The sequence below is a fragment of the Rhinatrema bivittatum genome, chromosome 2 (genome assembly GCF_901001135.1).
Source record: "Rhinatrema bivittatum chromosome 2, aRhiBiv1.1, whole genome shotgun sequence".
Lineage (NCBI taxonomy): Eukaryota > Metazoa > Chordata > Amphibia > Gymnophiona > Rhinatrematidae > Rhinatrema > Rhinatrema bivittatum.
Window position 1 is genome coordinate 720974407 of NC_042616.1, and position 21276 is coordinate 720995682.

The following is a 21276-nucleotide window of genomic DNA, read 5'->3' on the forward strand; positions in this document are numbered from 1 at the left end:
GCTTCATATCAGGCCGGTTTACATCAAACTTGGGGATTAACTGAACATAACCATATAACAGGAAGGCCGAAGCGCAGGTACAAATAACAGGGAGAATGAACTTGGGGGCTAGAGTAGCCAGGAAATAAAGGACAGAAAAAACTGGAGAATGAGAACGTATGAATATACAGTGGCTGGGTCGGTCATTTAGTCTATTGGGCTAAATGAAAGAACTGTTGCAATGTTAGGCTTAAGGGAAGGCTTGGATGAAAAAGCCAAGTCTTGAGTTTTTTTTCGGAAGGTAATCAGGCAGGGTTCCAGTCTTAGATCAGTCGGCAGGTTGTTCCAGATGATGGGGCCAGCTGTGGAGAATGCCCGTTCTTTCGTGGAGGTTAGACGGGAGGATTTAGTTGGGGGGACTTGAAGGGTTCCTTTGTGTGCCGCTCTGATGGGTCTTGCAGATGTGTATAGCTTGAGTGGGAACTGAAGGTCTAGAGGTAGTTGGTTGTGTATGGATTTGTGGATAATGGTGAGTGCTTTGTGCAGAATTCTGTATTTAATAGGTAGCCAGTGTAGGTTTCTAAGTATAGGAGTGATATGAGTTCTCCGGTTGGTGTTGGTTAATATCCTGGCTGCTGAATTCTGGATCATCTGTAGTGGTCTAGTGGCAGAGATCGGGAGTCCCAAGAGGAGAGTGTTACAGTAGTCAGTTTTGGAGAATATTGTTGACTGAAGGTCAGTTCTGAGGTCCTGGAGATGGAGGAGGGGTTTGAGTCTTTTCATAACTTGGAGCTTGAAGAAACAATCCTTCGCAATATTGTTGATTGATTTTTTTAGGTTCAAATGGTTATCAATGGTGACTCCTAAATCTCTAACTTGAGTGGTCTGAGGAATAGAGGTTGTCTGATCATGGCTGGTAGAATGGTCGGTGGAGATGTGAAGGATTTCTGTTTTGGCTGCATTGAGGACTAGGTTCAGGCTGGTGAGTAAGTGGTTGATGGACTTAAGGCAGTTCTCCCAGAAGGAGAGCGTTTTTGGAAGGGATTCTTTTATTGGGATCAGGATCTGAACGTCGTCAGCATATAAGTAGTGAATTAGGTTAAGGTTTGTGAGCAGCTGGCAAAGAGGCAGTAGGTAGATATTGAAGAGGGTGGGGGATAGAGAGGAGCCTTGGGGAACACCTAGAGTAGATTTGAAGTTAGGAGATTCTTTATTATTGATAGTGATCTTGGAGCTTCTATTATTGAGGAATGAGCTGAACCATTGGAAGGCGTATCCAGATAATCCAATGTCTGAGAGACGATTGAGGAGGAGATGTCTAAGAGAACTAGCAGGAATGAAGTCCCTTTATCTAGGCCCATGAGGATGTGGTCTGTTAGCGAGATGAGGAGGGTTTCGGTACTGGAAGACTTGCGGAAGCCATACTGGGAGGGGTATAGGATTTTGTGTTCCTCCAGGTAGTCCGAAAGCTGTGTGTTCACCACCTTCTCGGTGAGTTTTGCTAGCAGCGGGAGGTTGGATATGGGTCAGAAGTTGGAGAGCTCATTAGTGTCCAGACTGGGTTTCTTCAAGAGAGGTTTAATAGATGCTGTTTTAAGGTCATCCGTGTATACTCCTTGGGCTAGGGAGCAGTTAATGATGTCGGCCAGAGATCTGGAGATGGTGCCTGGGATAAGGAGCAGAAGTTTCGTAGGGATGTGGTCCATCGGGTGGCTGGATGGTTTCAGCTTCTTGAGTGTTGATTCTATCTCCAGAGGGGTGGTGGGTTCGAAGGAATCTAAGGTGGCTTTGGGGGAGCATGTGGTGGTGAAGTTTAGAGCTGGTGGTGTTGGGTTAGTAGGGAGAAGTGCTAGCGTGTTTGCAATTTTATCCTGAAAGAAGAGTGCGAGTTCATTGGCTTTGGATTGAGCCTGATCGTCAGGAATGGTAGGGACAGAGGGTTTAGTGAGTTGAGATACATAGGAAAACAGGGCCCTAGCGTCATACTGAATATCATGGATTCTGCTGGCATAATAGTCTTTTTTTGCTTGTAGAAGAGAAATCCTATAAAGATGTGTAGTCTTGTTCCCTGGGGTGATAATGTCTCCAAATATCCACTAAATGGAAAGTGTCCGAGATCTTTAGCATGCACAGAAAAAACATGCTTGTCTCTAGGTGTATAAGTTTTGTTTAATGAAGGTTAAGGCATGAGTTCCAATCACCTCCAGTATACAGCTGCATAAACCCAAATTCAGTTAGCCTGACAGTAAGAGTTCTGTAGAAAGCTGTTTGACTCACATTGGGCCCATATATATTCACCAATGTAAAATTAGAAGAATAAAGTATACAATCCAAACATATTTCCCTTCTTCATCAGTCAGGAATCTATTCAAAGTAATAGGTAAATTTTTGTCATTAAGAATACACACTCCCCGGCTACGAGAATTATAAGAAGAGTAATATACAGAACTAACCCCACCCAGCTTTCAGGTTCTCATGTTCCTTTCCTGTAAGATGCATTTCCTGTAAAAGAAAAATTTCGCAATTTCGCATATTCTCGGATCGACCTTTTACACATAGAATCATGACCTCCGTGCCATAAAGAAAACAATTCAATAGCCCCATCATGCCCGGAGAAAGGGAGAGTGTGGAAGCAACACAATAATCCCAGGAAAAGAATAAAAAACAATAGGAAGCAAAAAAAGAAAGACCATAATAATAAAAAGAAAAAAAAATAGTAAAAGTCTTCTATCCATATTATTTTGTAAAGACACTAAACAACTGACTTCCCACTCCCACCTTAAGTCGCCTTCAAGAACATTAAATAAAATAATTAAAAAAAAAAAAAAAGCCAGGACCAGCGAGAAGCACAGCAAAGGTGCATGTTATCACTGTCAAACATAGAAGCCTTCATGTCAAGCAAAATAAAAAAGACATGTAATATGAAGACCTTCTTGGAACACAGCAAAAAAAAAAAAAAAAAGAGAGATGACTTGCATTGCCAAAACTTGCACACGTAGGACTCATAACTGCTAGTGACTAGTTTAAGTCTATCTGTATCTTCAACTTCAACCAATTTCTCCTCCATTCGATCGTGAACATTAGAGGAGAGGTCAAATATCCAAAATAGATTTTGAGTCGCCCTTTGTCACAGCTAGGAGTTAATATCAACAATAGATCGAACAATAACAAAACAAAGGAATGTGCAGTCCCAGGACTTCAGCAACAGTACAAACACAGCGAAAAGCATGCTTGGCATTAAGAGTCAATAAACGAGGGTCAACAAATTGAAAAAGAAAAAAAAAACCCCCTGTAGTGCACAGTCTCAGAAATCAAGCTTGCATCCGCCACAACTTGACCAAGCTACTTGCTATTGCTGATATAAGAAACATAACAGCAAAACTCATTCACCCATTAAACAGTGTCCGCCACAGTCACTTTTCTGCCGCTGATACTGTTTCCAGCATAACAGAGGTATCTTTCGTAAAGACACTCAATTTAGCTGGATATAGCATTGCATACTGTATGTTTAACTTTTGTAGCTCCTTCTTGACCTCAGCAAATTGATGCCTCTTTCTCTGCAAGTCAAGTGAAAAATCAGGAATTATAAGAATTTGACGATCATTGAAACTCAAGTCTTTGATTTCTCGTGCAACATTCATAACCAGTCTTTTATAAGTAAAACTATGAAGTTTGATAACAGCCCTTGGTGTCCCACCCTGAGACGAACCAACTTTAAGGACCCATGATTTGTATCCATTTTGAGGAGGTGAGGCAGCCATGTTGATAAAAATGTAACTGCGTCAGTTCCTTCTGTTTGCTCAGGAACACCTAAGATTAGAATATTATACTGGCGAGGACCGGTTCTCCAAGTTGCCCCAATTTTTCTAATACTGCCGGAAAGTTTCTTTCCATTTTTTCTAGCTTAGTGATAGTGGCAGTGGCCGCTATTTCCAGCTCAGTAAGTTTACCTTCATGTTCCTCCATGCGCTCCGAATTATCTCAAACACTCTGCACTAATTGTGCAACTTTCTCAACAATAACACTCAAACGAGAATCTAATTTAGCAGAAATCCGCTCAGCCAAGCTGTCCATAAATTCTTGCATTGCCTCGGATACGATCTCCACATTGCAATTGTCTGCCTGATCATCATCAGTCACTGGCCTGCACCGCATCTTCTGAGCAGATTTACTTTTGTTGCCTTTGCCAGCCCAAAGGGATGGGATCAAGCATTTCCTTGATTCTTTAACAGGAGGTATAATATATAGAAACGGCAAGGCAATGAGATGAAAATAAATGGGTGATTTGTTAGGAGATTAGCAGAAGCTCTGTCAACACACGCCTGCTTCCTTCAGAGCATGACTGAAAGTCCCAGATGTATTATATTTTTGAGCTGTAATGTTTTATATTCTTTGCTCATTTAATTGATATTGATTTGCTATATGAATTTCATGATTTATTATTGCATTATACTTATATGTATTTAATGATTTATTTTTGTATTAAAACTTTTTATTATGTGGTTTGGAGAAGCAGCCTTAGTGATTAGAGCAGCGGGCTACAAACCAGGGTTCAAATCTCTTCTTGTGACCATGGGCAAGTCACTTTACCCTCCATTGCCTCAGGTACAAATTTGGAAGTGAATTTTAAAAGCTGGACGCGCTCTGAAATTGGGAGATGAGTGCACATCTAGCACTTGCATGTGTCTATTTTATAAAGCAGGCAGATGCACGCACAAGTGCCAATGCATGCACATCTGGCATCAGAAGAAAAAGGGGCATTATGTGGGCAGGGTGTGGACATTCTGGGGCAGGGCCAAGCAATGTCCACGCAAGTACCTACATGCTTGGGCACGCACCCAGCTCCACTGCCTTGTAACTTTACTTCTGCTATGGAGGAGGTATAAGTTTTTCAATAGCTGGCCCATCTATTTGGAATAGCATCCCATCAAGCCTCAGAGTAGAGCCTTGCCTGTTAACTTTTAGAAAACGACTTAAAACCTGGCTCTTTCACCAAGCCTTCGCCGACCCCACCAGACAAGCACTAGTTGTCCTCACGCTTACCCGTCACGGTGTTTATTCTTACAAATGGACTCTGACTCTTCCAGATTAAAGCACCATTAAGCTTTAACCCGCACGCACTATGTTATCACTTTGTTTTTATTTATTTCCTGCCTTGTCTTCCTTCCAGCTTCCTGCAAGCTTCCAAGTTCCCTTACCCTGTTGATTGTAACTTTGACTCATTCCTACCTATTGTTTACCTTTCGTTCTCTTGAATTGTGACCCCAGTTATATTCTTGTTTATTGTAAACCGATCTGATATGGTTATTTACTATGAAGGTCGGTATATAAAACTGTTAAATAAATAAATAAAATAAGTTAAAAAAAAAAAAAGAATTAAAGGTATCTGTGAGGGATTTGAGATGTCTGAAGTAACTGGGGGGAGTGCAGGATCTAGAAGAACACTGGGTGAACTGGTAGATGAATTGGGTGAAACTGGTCCTCAACTGGACGTGCGTCTGTTTTAAATACAGGTAGTTGCGCATCCATAAGTCAACTTACGTTGCTGGGCGCACACTAGCTTAAAATTATGCGCACAGATACGCATGCCTAAACTATTTTATAACATGCACGCATGTGTACGTATATGTTATAAAACAGCCGCATCTCTGGAAGCATTCTGACACGCCCGTTTGAAAGTTACTATCTTAGATTGTAAATCCTCTGGAGATTGGGAAATACCTACAGTATCTGTTCAATGATCTCCAGACAGTGTAGTTTAATAAAACAGCAAAAGCAAAAACGGGGATCATATAAAGGTCAGTGTCCCAGATTTCAAGAATACTAGTACCTGAATGTAATCTGCTTTAAACTGCTGAAAAAGTGGAATACAAACAAATACAATATATTGTAATATGCACTGAGTATGGGTTTACCTGTAGAAAGGCACTGCACAAACTAAAACAAACACTAAAGGGATCCCTTAATGTTCAATGATCTCCAGACAATGTACTTTAATATAAAAGCAAAAGAAAAGATGGAAGTCATATAAAGATCAGAGTCCCAGATATCAAGAATACCACCTTTGTTAGGATGGAGGAGTTAACTTAAGGGAGAACTGGCAGGGTGGGAAGATCTAGATAAAGTAGAACAGTGGGCTAAACTTAAAGACATCAGTGTAAGGGTAACATAATGTTTACATTAAGAAAGTAAATAAAAGTAAGAGGAAAAGGACTAACACTATCATCTCCCCTCCACCTCTGTCCATTCACTTAGATATATGACCTTTACTCGCCTTACCGAGGCCCAGTCCAGTCAGCCTCCCTTTTGCCTGTGTAGCTCCCTTCTTGCCTATTAGAGGAAATATGTATTTTCGTTTTCTTTTCCTCCCATGAGAAATCATGGAAGCCATTTGGTGCCACCTTTCTGTTATCCTAATTACATAAGAACATAAGAAATGTCATGCTGGGTCAGGCCAAGGTCTATCAAGCCCAGAATCCTGTCTCTAACAGTGGCTTGTCTAGATCACAAGTACCCAAGCAGATCCCATAAAGTAGATCTATTTTCCGTTACTCACTCCAAGGGTTAGCAATAGCTTTCTTTAGTCTATTTGGCAAATACTGTTTTGTATGAATTTTTCCTCCAGGAACTTGCCCAAACCTTTTTTAAACTCCACTATGCTAGTCACCTTAACTACATCCTCTGGCAACAGATTCCAAGCTTGATTATGCGCCAACTGAAAAAGTATTCTCTACAATCTGTTTTAATTCTAATGGTTGTTAATTTCATGGCATGTCCCTTGTTTTAGTATTATTTGAGAGGGTAAATAACCATCCTTTATTTACCTGTACCACACTATTCATGATTTTATGAATTTCTATCAAATCCTCTGTCTCTTTTCCAAGATGAAGAGCATAGCCTCCCATCACAGGGGAGTTGTTTCATTCCCTCTGCACCTTTTCTAGTTCTACTATGTAGTTTTTGAGATGGGGAAGACAAGAACTGCACACAGTTCTCCAGATGCAGGCTCACCAGGAATAGATACAGAGGCAATTTATTTTAAAGTTTTATTCTCAATTCTTTTTCAGATCATTCCTAATATTCTATTTGTCTTCCGCTGCACACTGATCTGAGGATTTCAATGTAACGTCCATAATGACAAGGTCTTTTCCTTGGTGGTCACTCCCAATACAGAACCCAGGATTATATACCTGCAGTTGGGATTATTTTTCTCTATGTGCATCACTTTGCTCTTTTCCATATTAAATTTCATCTGCTATTCAGATACCCATTCTCGTAGGTTCTCCTGAAGTCTCTCACAATACGCTGCTGTTTTACCAACTTTGAATAATTTTGTGTCATCTGCAAATCTGATTGCCTTACAGTTCTTTTTTCAAGATCATTTATAAATATGGTCCCAGTACCGATATCTATGGTACACTACTAATGACTTTCTCCATTTGGAAAACTGATTATTTAGCTCTACCCTCCGTTTCATGTCTTTTAACCATTTACCACACCCTCTTATCCCATTACTTATTGATTTCCTGAGTAATTTCTCATGGGGGACTTAATCAAAGGCCTTCTGAAAATCCAAATACAATATATCAACTGACTCACCTTTATCTATATGGTTATTTACATCTTAAAAAAAAACAAAACCTTAGAAGTTTTCTAAGACAAGATTTCCCTTTGCTAAAACCATGTCTCTCTATATGGCCAATAATTTTGTTTTTAAGAATAGTTTCAACCATTTTGCCTAGAACCAACGTGAAATTCACTAGGCTATTCTTTCCAGGATTGCCCCAGAGCCCTTTTTAAAAACTGGCATCATATTGGCTATCCTCCAGTCTTCAGGTATTGTGGCTTTTTTAAATGATAAGTTACAGATTACAAGTAACAGGTTTGCAGTTTTATGTTTGAGTTATGTTCCATTGGTTCAGAATCCTTTCTAACTGAATATTATTGGTTTCAGAGACCCGTCTTGACATTTTGTTTTTAAGAGACAGTCCCATGACAGCACATCATGAGCGCCTGCACACTGAAAAGTGGCTTTGACATTCCACCTAACTGGCAAATATCCCAGCACACATTAACATCACTGCCTTCTCCCCCTAGCATTCACACATCCTTACATTCACTCACACCTATACTCAGAGAACCTACACTCCACAACATGCATTCGTACTCCAGCACTCAGACCCATCATTCTCACACAAAGAACACAGAAACTACATACAAATAGAAGTTTTGGGAGTGACTAAACAAAATATAATACATTAAAATGGTTAAGAACATAAGCAAACAAAAAATCCCTTTGTAAAAAATATTACACTAAAATTGAAACCAATCTAACAGAAAAACACATATACCTGCTGCTCCAGACTCTTGACTATAGCTAATAGATGAGGAGCGAATTGTTCGTAGACGCAAACTCTGCACTCTCTCTTGCCGAGCCGCATCACAGGTCTGGTTGGGATGCCAAATCTGCTTGCAGTGATAGCAAAATTCTGTTCCACATCCTTCACGGCCACAAGTTAGTTTTGGACAGCTGGCACAGCCGAAAGCTATCACAGCATATCTTTATAAAATGGAGAGAAGTGAAGAGGTTCATGAGGCACATTTCAATTCATTTAGTTCTATACACAAAGTAATCTTCAGTTTTTCTTCCTTATTCTCCTAAATAAATACCACAAAATGCACTGGTAAATATACAATGCTTTCATACTATTTCTGGTCTTTCATACTTCCTCTGGTTGTAGTTTTCAAGTTGTAGAAGTATGCTCATTGATAAAAGAATAAACCTTGATTTTTGCAACAATCTTAAGCTGTATGCCCATACATATAGGGTGCCATACAAATAAAACAAAACTTGTAGTTTTAAGACTTTGTACATTGAAAAGATGTAATGTTATCCTCCACAACCCAATAAAATGTTACAAACACTACAGTGTGTGTGCGTGCATGGGATGAATAATCATAACACATCCACAAAAACCTTTCATGACAACACCCTTAACTGCATCAGCACAAACAAATGAGAATGCAATTTGTAATTAAAGGCTACCTGTTCCATCTAGTGTTTGGGTTAGCTGGTTTACTCTAGATTTTACATTTGATTAAAAAAACATGTTCATGAAGCAATATATTTGTAAATGCAGGATCTTACACAGCCCACTTAGACACCACAGTTTGGATCTTCCTTCCCCTTACTTTCAACAGATAAGGTTAAGACCCATTAATTAGCAGATCCTATGCAATAGGCAAACATAGAATGATGCAGGAAGCAAAATGGGAGCGAGACTGCTCAATGATATGCAGATATAATAGCTAGGTCTTAAGCTAGAAACAGGAGAGGACTTAAAATTACAATTTAGGGATACAAAATCTAAAGCAACATAAGACAAATATACCCATCCACAATGACTAACTAGTATATTTATGTATAGAGATAACCATGGCTAGAGGCAGCCACACATATGCATTTAGCTAGCATAGTCCAAGCAAGTAAATCAGGCACATGCACAGCCAGAAAGACATACAGCCCAACATAAACACAAGCAAAGAGACAAAGTCAAGCCTTGGTAGAAGTAGACACAGAGATTGCAACCAGCTCTGACACAGAAAAAACTGTTACTGGTACTCATTAACTCATGGTTTTAAAATGTCTCAGCAAAATAAAAATAATGCCCAATTGAACTTATTATTTAATTCAATATTTATATTGTTAAAGAAACCAAGCATAGCAATTATGTTTTATGTAAAGCTTATCACTAGACTAAAGAATTTGATGTGCCAGCATTTGTATATTTTACCAAGTATCTAAAAGTTAGTGCATTAGTGCTTTACCATCTCAATACTGCGCCATACAATAATGCACATATTGTTAGTTTAAACACATTCAAGTTCATACCAGTTTTGGCTTCAGTTTTTTCTGTACATTGAGAAAAACTGTGAGTAGTGTTTACAAATTTTACAAAATACAAAATGAATCACATTGTTTCGAACAATGTGTGAGGAAATGATTACAAATGTTAAAGTGTGATATTGTTTTAGGGTGACTGGAGTGTATGCGATATGTGAATTTGAATAAGTAATTGCGTCTGTTCACATATAGGGTTTGGCACAGTTTTTTTTTTAATTGTATGTAATTCAAATGTTAAGTATAATGCCAGTTATTTAATACATGGATCGTTTTTGTACAGGTTTTAAGATCTATATAAAATTTATAATTCTAATAAAGCATTTGCATATTTTACCAAGTATCTAAAAAAGATAGTGCATGAATGCTTTTTTTTTTTACCTCAGAGTTGCTGCAGTGATATATTAAACAGAACATTTGTGATATAGTGGGTAAGTTTGTCTGATATCTTATTTGTCTCTAGCTTCCTCATGCTGTTCTAATCTGAACTATCATATTCTAAACCAGTGGTTCTCAACCTTTTTTCCATCATGACACACATCACACACTACATTTAACAGCTATACTAAAAAAGAAAAGAAAAGAAATCCTAGATATTTTATGGTTGAAAATGATGCAGGTGAAAGATAACAAATTTTAATACAAAGCAGAGTTAGAAAATGTCCCCTTTCAACTCACCATACAAAAAATACTCAAACTCTGATACCCCCTCAGTAATAGTATTTCAAAATCCCTTCCCTGCCAATCACTTTGTGACACATGAAAACCTGCTAAAAAGGCATTTAGAAATTATATAGCATACCAGCCCATACCATAAGAGTATTAACACCCAGGACTTGAAAGGCAACCACCTTACCTATGAAAAAGTAAGACTGCAAATACAGAACACAGTACACTTAAGTATTGGAAAAACAAAAAGCCAGACTGCTCTAGATTTCTACACAGAACCTATATCCTAGTTAGCAGAATCCCTCACCTCTGTCAAACATGCAGAATGCAGACTGACTTATCTAATACAGAATAAAAGACCATACATTATAGACAAGCATACAGAGAAAAACAAACTCCAAGAAAGAGGGGGGAGGGGGGAAGGCAGGAGCAGGATACATCATGCCTACAACATTTCTGGCTTGGACGGGTGGTGGCAGTGATTGCCAGGGTTGAGGGAAAAGCAGCATCAGGGAAGCAGTGATGAGGAAGTACCAGCTCCTTACTCTGCACTCTCCTCAAGCAGCAAGCATGGGCTTGCTATATCACATTTTTGGTGACACACCTTCCAGCCCTTGGTGACACACTGGTTGAGAACCACTGTTCTAAACCACCAATTAGATGATGTTATAGCCAGCTGACCTTTTCCATGAGCCAAGTTTGCGGGATTTCTTTTTGTTTGTTTTTAAGGGACAAGGTCAGGTTTTCTAAAACAGAATTGGTCTTTGTTTTCTGCTGCAGTAAGGTTTTAAGCAAACTACAACCCACAGACTTTGCTACAGCTCATCAGAACTGGTTCAGTGGAACAAGCAAATCCTTTTGTTTCAATTTGCATATTCTTAGCTCCTACTTTCACTTTCCTGTGTGGTATAATTACCAGAGATTTGAGCAGAGACATAACACAGGGTTGCCAATTGGCCAGTATTCAGCCAGCCTGTCTGATTTTTATTTGGCCGGGGCAGATGCCAGCCCAAGTTCAAAACATTTCTTTATTAACAATTGCCTCTCCCCAGTCTTGGGAGACTACCTGAAGTGGTTTACAAACCTACACATAGTATAAGAAAAGCAATTAAATAAAAAACAACAAACAAGTTGCTGACAATTTAAAAAATGACTACCAAGCAGCATCAGCATCCCCATTGCAACATCATCATATCTAGTGCCATTCCAGAGAAAAATTAAAACTAGAATGCCTTAAGCTGGAAATAGAAAAGCCTTGACCCTTTTTATAAAGAATAAATAATAGGTAACTAGAATAGGTTACAGATGCACTCTGTACATAGTGCAGTTGGGATAATACAACATCATACACTAGTGCATCACCAAAGTATGATATGGGGTATCCATGTTCGTACATAGTTCTTTAGTGTTATTTAACTTATATACAACATAGCCAGTAAAGACAATAAAAGTGGTTCACAAAAATGCATCCATTATAAACAAACAATAAGTCAAAAACAGTAACAGGAAATAAAAATAAGATTAAAATAAAAAAGCTCATTCAAAAAATTTAAACAAAAACAAATCAATAAATGAACATAAAAACCAGCTACTAGAACCACTATAAAAGATAAACAGCTGCCTAGCCAAAAACATACCAGCTTAGGGAATAATCATGTCTTGCTTTGTTTGCAGAACTTCAGGTAATTTAATTCTGCCCTAACCTGTATCAGCAAGCTATTCAAAACTTGGGGGGGGGGAGCTACACCTGAAAAAGCCTGAGCGACATATCGTTTGAGACACATTTTTTGGGCTGAGGCTGCTATTAACAGCAAGCCCTGTGAGAATTTCAAAGTCTGTCCAGGCCTATACCAAGCCACAAGTACTTGGGGCTTCCCACAGACCAAAAGCAATGGACAGTAAATTGAACTTTGCATTGGCAGCTAGTGAAGCAAGTGTAACAAGGGAGATGTGCTTTCAAATTTAGACCTTCCAAAAATAATCTATAATGCACTATGTTATAATACCTAAAGTTTATAGGTAAATTTAGCTGCAATAATTGAGGACTGAAATAACTAAATTAGATACCATAGACTTTAATGTTTGAAAGTCCAGGAAAGGCTGAAGCTGATGTACTACTGTAAGTTGCAAAGAGGCCCTCTGCACAACCAACCCAACATAGGTCTCCACAGAAAGACGAGTCCAATGTGATCCCAGACATTTGATCTTAGACAAGATCAAGATAGCATGATTCTCCAACATCAATTGAACTATTAAGGAGTGACCATGCACATCAAGAAGATCACTGCTTTACTCTGTTTTTAATTTAAAATATTTATAAACTACATAATGTAAAGTTCTAAGCAGATTACCATAAAACTAGTTCAGAACTGGAATTGTCCTTTGTAATTAAGAGGCAATTTTAATTGGATAACATTCAAAAACATGACAGCATCATCAAAATGATGTTCAATTGGAATCAGGAATTGGATGTTATCACCACAGATATGGCCAATGACACCCAGTTCCTGGAAAATTCCAGCTAACTGCCCAATAAAAGTATTAAACTTAATCAGCAAAAGATAGAAGCCCTGAGGGACTCCAGCTCTCACTGACAAGGGCAAAGAACGAGAGTTACCCTTACCCACTTATACCACCAGAGTCCAATCTATCAAAAAAAAGACAAAATCCAGGTACAGGTTCTTTCTGTAAGAACATAAGAACATAATAAAATGCCATACTGGGTCAGACCAAGGGTCCATCAAGCCCAGCATCCTGTTTCCAACAGTGGCCAATCCAGGCCATAAGAACCTGGCAAGTACCCAAAAACTAAACCTATTCCATGTTACCACTGCTAATGGCAGTGGCTATTTTCTAACTCAACTTAATTAATAGCAGGTAATGGACTTCTCCTCCAAGAACTTATCCAATCCTTTTTTAAACACAGTTATACTAACTGCACTAACCACATCCTCTGGTAACAAATTCCAGAGTTTAATTGTGCGTTGAGTAAAAAAGAACTTTCTCCGATTAGTTTTAAATGTGCCCCATGCTAACTTCATGGAGTGCCCCCTAGTCTTTCTACTCTCCGAAAGAGTAAATAACCGATTCACATTAACCCGTTCTAGACCTCTCATGATTTTAAACACCTCTATCATATCCTCCCTCAGTCGTCTCTTCTCCAAGCTGAAAAGTCCTAACCTCTTTAGTCTTTCCTCATAGGGGAGTTGTTCCATTCCCCTTATTTTGGTAGCCCTTCTCTGTACCTTCTCCATCGCAATTATATCTTTTTTGAGATGCGACGACCAGAATTGTACACAGTATTCAAGGTGCGGTCTCACCATGGAGCGATACAGAGACATTATGACATTTTCCGTTTTATTCACCATTCCCTTTCTAATAATTCCCAACATTCTGTTTGCTTTTTTGACTGCCGCAGCACACTGTACCGACAATTTCAATGTGTTATCCACTATGACACCTAGATCTCTTTCTTGGGTTGTAGCACCTAATATGGAACCCAACATTGTGTAATTATAGCATGGGTTATTTTTCCCTATATGCATCACCTTGCACTTATCCACATTAAATTTCATCTGCCATTTGGATGCCCAATTTTCCAGTCTCACAAGGTCTTCCTGCAATTTATCACAATCTGCTTGTGATTTAACTACTCTGAACAATTTTGTGTCATCTGCAAATTTGATTATCTCACTCGTATTTCTTTCCAGGTCATTTATAAATATATTGAAAAGTAAGGGCCCCAATTCAGATCCCTGAGGCTCTCCACTGTCCACTCCCTTCCACTGAGAAAATTGCCCATTTAATCCTACTCTCTGTTTCCTGCTTTTAGCCAGTTTGCAATCCACGAAAGGACATCGCCACCTATCCCATGCCTTTTTACTTTTCCTAGAAGCCTCTCATGAGGAACTTTGTCAAACGCCTTCTGAAAATCCAAGTATACTATATCTACCGGTTCACCTTTATCCACATGTTTATTAACTCCTTCAAAAAAGTGAAGCAGATTTGTAAGGCAAGACTTGCCCTGGGTAAAGCCATGCTGACTTTGTTCCATTAAACCATGTCTTTCTATATGTTCTGTGATTTTGATGTTTAGAACACTTTCCACTATTTTTCCTGGCACTGAAGTCAGGCTAACCGGTCTGTAGTTTCCCGGATCGCCCCTGGAGCCCTTCTTAAATATTGGGGTTACATTTGCTATCCTCTAGTCTTCAGGTACTATGGATGATTTTAATGATAAGTTACAAATTTTTACTAACAGGTCTGAAATTTCATTTTTTAGTTCCTTCAGAACTCTGGGGTGTATACCATCCGGTCCAGGTGATTTACCACTCTTCAGTTTGTCAATCAGGCCTACCACATCTTCTAGGTTCACTATCTGCCAATTAACAGCTGATGGTTTTACCAGATCAAAAACACTGGAAACACAAAATATCAAGCATCAAATAAATACATGCATGACATCAGTCAGGGACAATAAAACTGATTTGCATTGTGCCTAGGTTGAAAGCCTGACTGATTACTGGCCAAACCACCAGACGTTTCCAAAAAATATGATAGCTGAACATTAACTACCTTCTCAAGGAATTTACATAAAAAAGGTGAACATACTAGACTTATTTGTAATTTTCAATGTAGTAGATCCACTGGGATCTTTTCAAAATAAGTCTAACCATAGATCTTTTAAGACCAATTGATAATAGTCCTTCAGTACAAGAAGCACTGACTTTCCTACATAACCAATTCAATCATGGAGATTAGGGGATATGCAATGAAGTTACCAAGTAGTACATTTAAAACAAATAGGAGAAAGCATTTTTTTTTTTTACTCAATGCATAATTAAGTTCTGGAATTCATTACCAGAGGATGTGGTGAAAGCTATTAGTGAGCCTTGGTTTAAAAAAAGGTTTGGATAAGTTCCTGAAAAAAAAGTACATAAACCATTATTATTGTGGACTATATGAAATTCACTGCTTATCCCTGGAATAAGCAGTATAGAAATGTATTTACCTATTTGGATCCTGCTAGGTACTTCTGACCTGGATTGGCCACTGTTGGCAACAGGATACTAGGCTTGCTAGACCTTTGGTCTGACCCATTATGGTAAATCATATATTCTTGTGAGAACAGGAATCCAAAGCCTGCCAGCAGGTCTCATACTGTCTAGCATTAATTTTAACCCAACGCAGAAAAATGTGTGCACATATATTGGACAGGTGGGGATACAAAAAGGGGTTGAATTAACACAGTTTTGAAACTTGTGAACAGTAGCACCAATCGTGAAGCCTTGATAATTGACGCTACTGCTCACAAGTCTCAAACTTGTGCTAATTCAACCCAAAACAGCTAATTGACAAAACTTTCACTAGCTGAGGGGCCTCAGAGATAATTTCAGAGGAAACCAACACATTTTCAATAAGGACTATTCATCTGACCTGAAAAGTTAATAGAAGACTAAGGGGCAAATCTCATCCAAAAATGATGCAAACATAGAACAGTCAAGAGTAACTGTTACTATTAGTCTCATGGCCCTGGCCCAATAAAGTTCTAACTAGTCTGAATAACTCCTTATTTGTACTATCTGCTAACATTATCAAATTTGAAAATGCTTCCCTTTTCTTTTCAACTGTATGTTTCCTACACCTCTCTTCCACCAGGGACCGTGCCATCTCTATCGCAGGGCCCACACAACGGAACCTACTCCCCGCTAACCTATGTCTCGAAACATGCACATTCAAATTCAAAAAGAAATTAAAAATGTGGCTTTTTAAACAGGCCTACTCCGACTAACCAATTTAAATTTGCCCAACCTGCCTATATCGCCCTCTTCTTCGTCTTCCTTCACGACTTTTGCCATCCAGTCTGAATCCAGTGAATCTTGCTTATAGTTCTGACTTGTTACTCAGTTCCAGTGCTCTCTTTTTTGTCTATTTATATAACTAATGATTGTTCAACGCCTTGTTTTGATTATTTATATAACTAATGAAAGTTACGTTGTTTTTTTGTTGCTCCTGTTTTTGCCTCTTCTCAGCCTTTTCTTCTCCATGATCCCTCCCCTTTGCCCTGTAACCAAGGGACTCGAGACCTTCGTACGGCTGCTACCCTTCCCCCTCCTCATCATAAATAACACAACTTCACAACAGTCTGGTGATAAACAAAGGCCGCAGTTTATTAACTTAACCCGAGCCAACTCTTAACAACAATCCAAATAACCCCCCTCCTCCTCTTCCTCAGACGTATCCCCCTCTTCGCTTACACCTCGGCCCGGTGATAAGCTAGTGCTTCTGCCCCCGTTCTCCCCCACTTACCCCGCCGCGTCCTCAGCGAGGGTAAGCTTGCGGCCTGAGCATCGGCCCCCCCCTTGCTCTTTAGGCCTTCCCGTGCAGCGGCCCCAAGCTACACGGGCATTCCTCCCCCCCCTCCGATCCATCGATTACAGTTTACAATATACAATACAACTTCAGGCTCGGGTTTTCCGCCACCACTGCGACATGCACAAATCCCCATAACACACATTACATCCTACAGGGAGGGAGGGCGGGTAGCAAGAACTCCTGCTATCTCGCTGCCTGGTTCCCAACTGCCTTGCCCCTTGCTTCTCCCCTCCTTTTATCTTTGTCTCTAAACCAATGATGAGGCAGCATTCAAACTTGCTGCCCCCCCATTGGTGCCCATCTCGCTCTCTCCAACTTCTCCCACCCCCCCCCCCCTTCCTAGCCTATTCTCACTGCCTCCCGGGCTCGTGCCTTTGGTTGAAATGTGAACCGGTATGATGTACCCACTAATACCGGTATAGAAAGTTATTTATATTTATTTATAAACCTATTGGTCATTTTTCTTCAATGAGTACTGTCAGAGAGAAGTTGAGATATTGTCTATTCATGTTCTAAGCACCAGTCACCTTTTCTCAACAATTGAAGCTCTCCTCATCTCAAGGCATGCAGGCTATAAATAGAAACTTGCTGAGGTTCAGGATAGCTTGCTGGGATTGAATGCTGCTTCAAAAAGCCAAGTTTTCAGCAGCTTCCTTAAGGATAGCAGGTTTGGTTCTAGTTTGCTGTGGGTTGGTACAGTGTTGTAGAGTGTTGGGATTGATCTTGCAAGGGTTCTCTTCCTGGTGCTGGTAAGGTGCATTGATCTTAAGAATGATAATATTAATCGAGCTTGAGGCATTGAGTGCAGAGGGCAAGAAGGTATATAAAAGTGAGAGGCAGCTGCTGAGGTAGTTTGGGGGTTGGCCTTTGAGGGTTTTGTATTCCAGGACTAAGGTTTTGGCCATGGTGCAATAGCGGATTGGGAACCAGGGAAGAGTTCTCAAAATTGGTGTTTTATGTTCAAACTTATCTGCATTCATTACCAAGCAGACTGCAGTGTTCTGGATGAGCTGCAATCAACCAACCATCCAAAGTGAAAATAAGTCTTAAACCACAAAAAATATCACTTGCAATAATTATATATATATATGGTCACCATAATTCTGATACTACAAATTTATAAAGCATAAGAGAATGGAGGAGTAGGGTAGTGGTTAGAGCAGGGGGCTGTGAACTAGGGAAGCCAGGATTCAAATCCCACTGCTATTCCTTGTGACTTTGTGCAAGTCACTTCACATTCCATTGCCTCAGGTACAAGCTTACAGGGTCATTTATCATTTCACGACAGGGCAGGTTTTGGAGGGCAGTTTTACATACACAATCAGAGGTACAAACAGCAAAGGTGCCTCAGTGAAGATTTTCTGTCATTTGGAGTGATGAAAGGTAAAAGAGGAGTTGATTTGTACCTACCTTGATGCCCCTTTCTACTCGACTATGTATGTAAAAGTGCCCCCAAAACCTACCCCATCACCTAAACCTCACCCCAAGGTAATCGTGCTCCCTCTTACAGAGGTATAAATAGTAGAGTGACTTATTGGTCCCTATAGAGCAGAGCTTTCCAAACTTTTCATGTTGGTGACACACTTTTTAGACAAACATAATTTCACGACACGGTAATTCAGTCTACTAGTAAACCAGAGGTTAAAGGTTAAACGAACGAAACATATTTCGACAATTTATGTATGTTTCCTTAAATATATACATAAATAAAATGTTTCATGACACAACCTATCTCATGAAAACCTTAAATTTATATTAAAAATATATATTCCAAGATTCATGTTATTGTTATAATTTATGAGAAACAATAATAAAACAAATTGTCTGTCCCCCACACACTCATCTCTCTCCTCCCCCCAGCACATGTCTGGCCCCCACACACTCATATCTCTCCCCCTCAAGCACATGTCTGTCCCCCCAGCACGTTTGCCCCCCACTCACTCATCTCTCTCCCCCCAGCACATGTCTGGCCCCCACACTCATGTACCTCGTCTATTTGATTGTTGCCAGTTAAGTGCTTCACTCCCTTCCATGATCACCAGACACTGCTGCTTGCAGTCAGTACTCCTCATGGCCAGGCCTCATCGGCAGCAGCAGCCAATGCAAGGATGGCTGGGCTCGATCCACCCACCAAGCCCCCCAAAAAAACGCGATTGACAGCAAAAATCACCCAATAATAAGCAACCCATAAACTGAAAAAAAAAAAGTGAATCTCCAGGAAAAAAAAGCCCAAACTCGCATCAGAGTTGACCGGGCTTACGCGACACACCTGCACACTGCAGGCGACACACTAACGTGTCCCGACACACAGTTTGGAAAGCTCTGCTATAGAGGCTCGCTCGCTAACTGGTACCACATAACATCGAACTCCTTCTTATACATTAAGTCCTTAATATATTATGTTTTAGAACATTTTTGGTGCAATTATATGTTCGTATCTAAAAATATACGTGGGAAGAACAAAAAGGCTATTAGGATTAGACTCATTGAACACCGCAGCTGCAAAAAGACTTATAAGATCAGTGCACCTATGATCATCATCACACTTACACACAATTAAGGTGGATGGTTCTTGAACAAGTGTTACCTTCATCAAGAGGTGGTGACAGGATGTCTTGTTTCAACTATCCTGAGCAGTGCTGGATTTATACATTACAGACACTGTCACCAATGGGATTACGTGAGGAATTAGATTGGCACTCATTATTTTAGTATTTAGACTAAAATATGGTTTGCTGATTTGTCATAGTTTTGCATAATTAGTTCCAACCATGTGATTACATAGCAAATATACAATAAGGTTATTTTGAACAACAGGGAATGATTGGATGCATTGCAGGATGGATGCTCTTACAAGTAACATTTAATTGGTACCTTGATGCATGACCAGGAAGATGCTGGGAATTTCACAAGTTATACAGCATTTAAATATCGAGTAACCCTAAAGACAGGATTTGAAACATGGCCCGTGTTGGGTAGTAGTTCACAGTATCTACAGATCAACATGCTATGAGAGCATATAAGTTTTAACTGCACCAAAAAAAATGTTCTAAAAAATAATATGCTATGGATGTAATGCATAAGGAAGTTTGATGATATATGGCACCAGTTAACATAAAGCATATGGTGACTTTATATGAGAATACTCTTATGCTTTATAAATTTGTAGTGGGGAGCAAAAGAGAGGAAGCGAAAGAGAGAGCCAGATAAAACTGGGCATCTCTGCTTATGGCCCCTCTATTCCCAGATGGGGCCTGGACTCAAGGAAAGATAATTATCAGGCAAGAACAATTTTACCTCTCTTTTCCTCCTGATAGACCAGTCCATTACACTTAGGAGACACAAAAGCTATCCCCCTAGTCAAGTTGGAAGGACTCCGGACCCAAAGGCCATTTCTTCCTTCACCTGCATGTCCAGCCTATAGTGTTTGGAGAACGAGTGTGGGGATGGCCAGAACGCAGGCATGCAAATTTCACCTGGGGAGACAGATGATACTTCAGCCCAGGAACGTGCCTGCATGCTCATAAAGGGTGGAACGCCATTAGTGCTTGTCTACTATTGAGTATATAGGCTGAAGAAATGGCTTCTTTGATACATTTAGCTATCATGGCCTTGGAAGTAGCTTCTCCTTTTCATGGTCCACCTAAGAGCACAAATAACCTATCATATTTCCTGAAGGGGCTTATCACCTTCAAGTATCTCAGTATAACATGGCGCACGTCCAGTAGAAAGCGGCTGTCCTACTTCCCCCTATGTTCCTTATTCCTAACTGCTGGCAGACACACCACCTAATTCAGGTGGAAGAGCATACCACCTTTGGAAAGAATGAGGGCATCAGTTTAAAGGTGACTGAGTGAGACAAAATTACTAACGGCTCGATACAGTAAGGCCGCGGTAAAAACAGTGCGGCAGTGTCAGGCGCACCCTTCCTCCCCGCACGCACAGTTCTCTTCACTAACTCCCCGATACTCTCCTCTAATCGCATGCAAATGCATGCCGCGGCTGTGAAGCGTTAGGGAAGGGTTATGCCCGCGCAACCCATTTTACTGTATAGGCGCTGTAACAGCGCCTATACAGTAACCTGGGTGCGCTGGTACCTGTCATTTCAAATGACATTTGAAATGACAGGCACCAGGAAGTGTAAAAAAGTGTAAAACACAAAAAACCTGTGTGTTATATAAAAAAATAAAACAATTTTAAATACCTGTCGGAGGGCCGTGGGTCCAGGCGGCCGGTGGGCAGCCATCAGCGGCATCCGGTAGTCCCTTCTCCCTTCCTCCCTCCCTCCCCTGCCTGGATGAGCGCCAAAATCGCACGGGCGGGGCGGCAGCGGGGGGGGGCGGCTGCAGGAT

General features: G+C 40.1%; 1 protein-coding gene across 4 annotated transcripts in view; it reads right to left on the minus strand.

Annotated features, from left to right (window-relative positions):
• The window catches only part of RNF19A (ring finger protein 19A, RBR E3 ubiquitin protein ligase), a 217993-nt gene that overhangs the window by 95077 nt on the left and 101640 nt on the right, over positions 1-21276 (minus strand). For all 4 annotated transcript variants that reach the window (XM_029591803.1, XM_029591801.1, XM_029591802.1 and 1 more), the window contains one exon: positions 8331-8539. In XM_029591803.1, coding sequence (XP_029447663.1) covers positions 8331-8539 — 209 coding nt within the window. The remainder of the gene's footprint in view (positions 1-8330; positions 8540-21276) is intronic.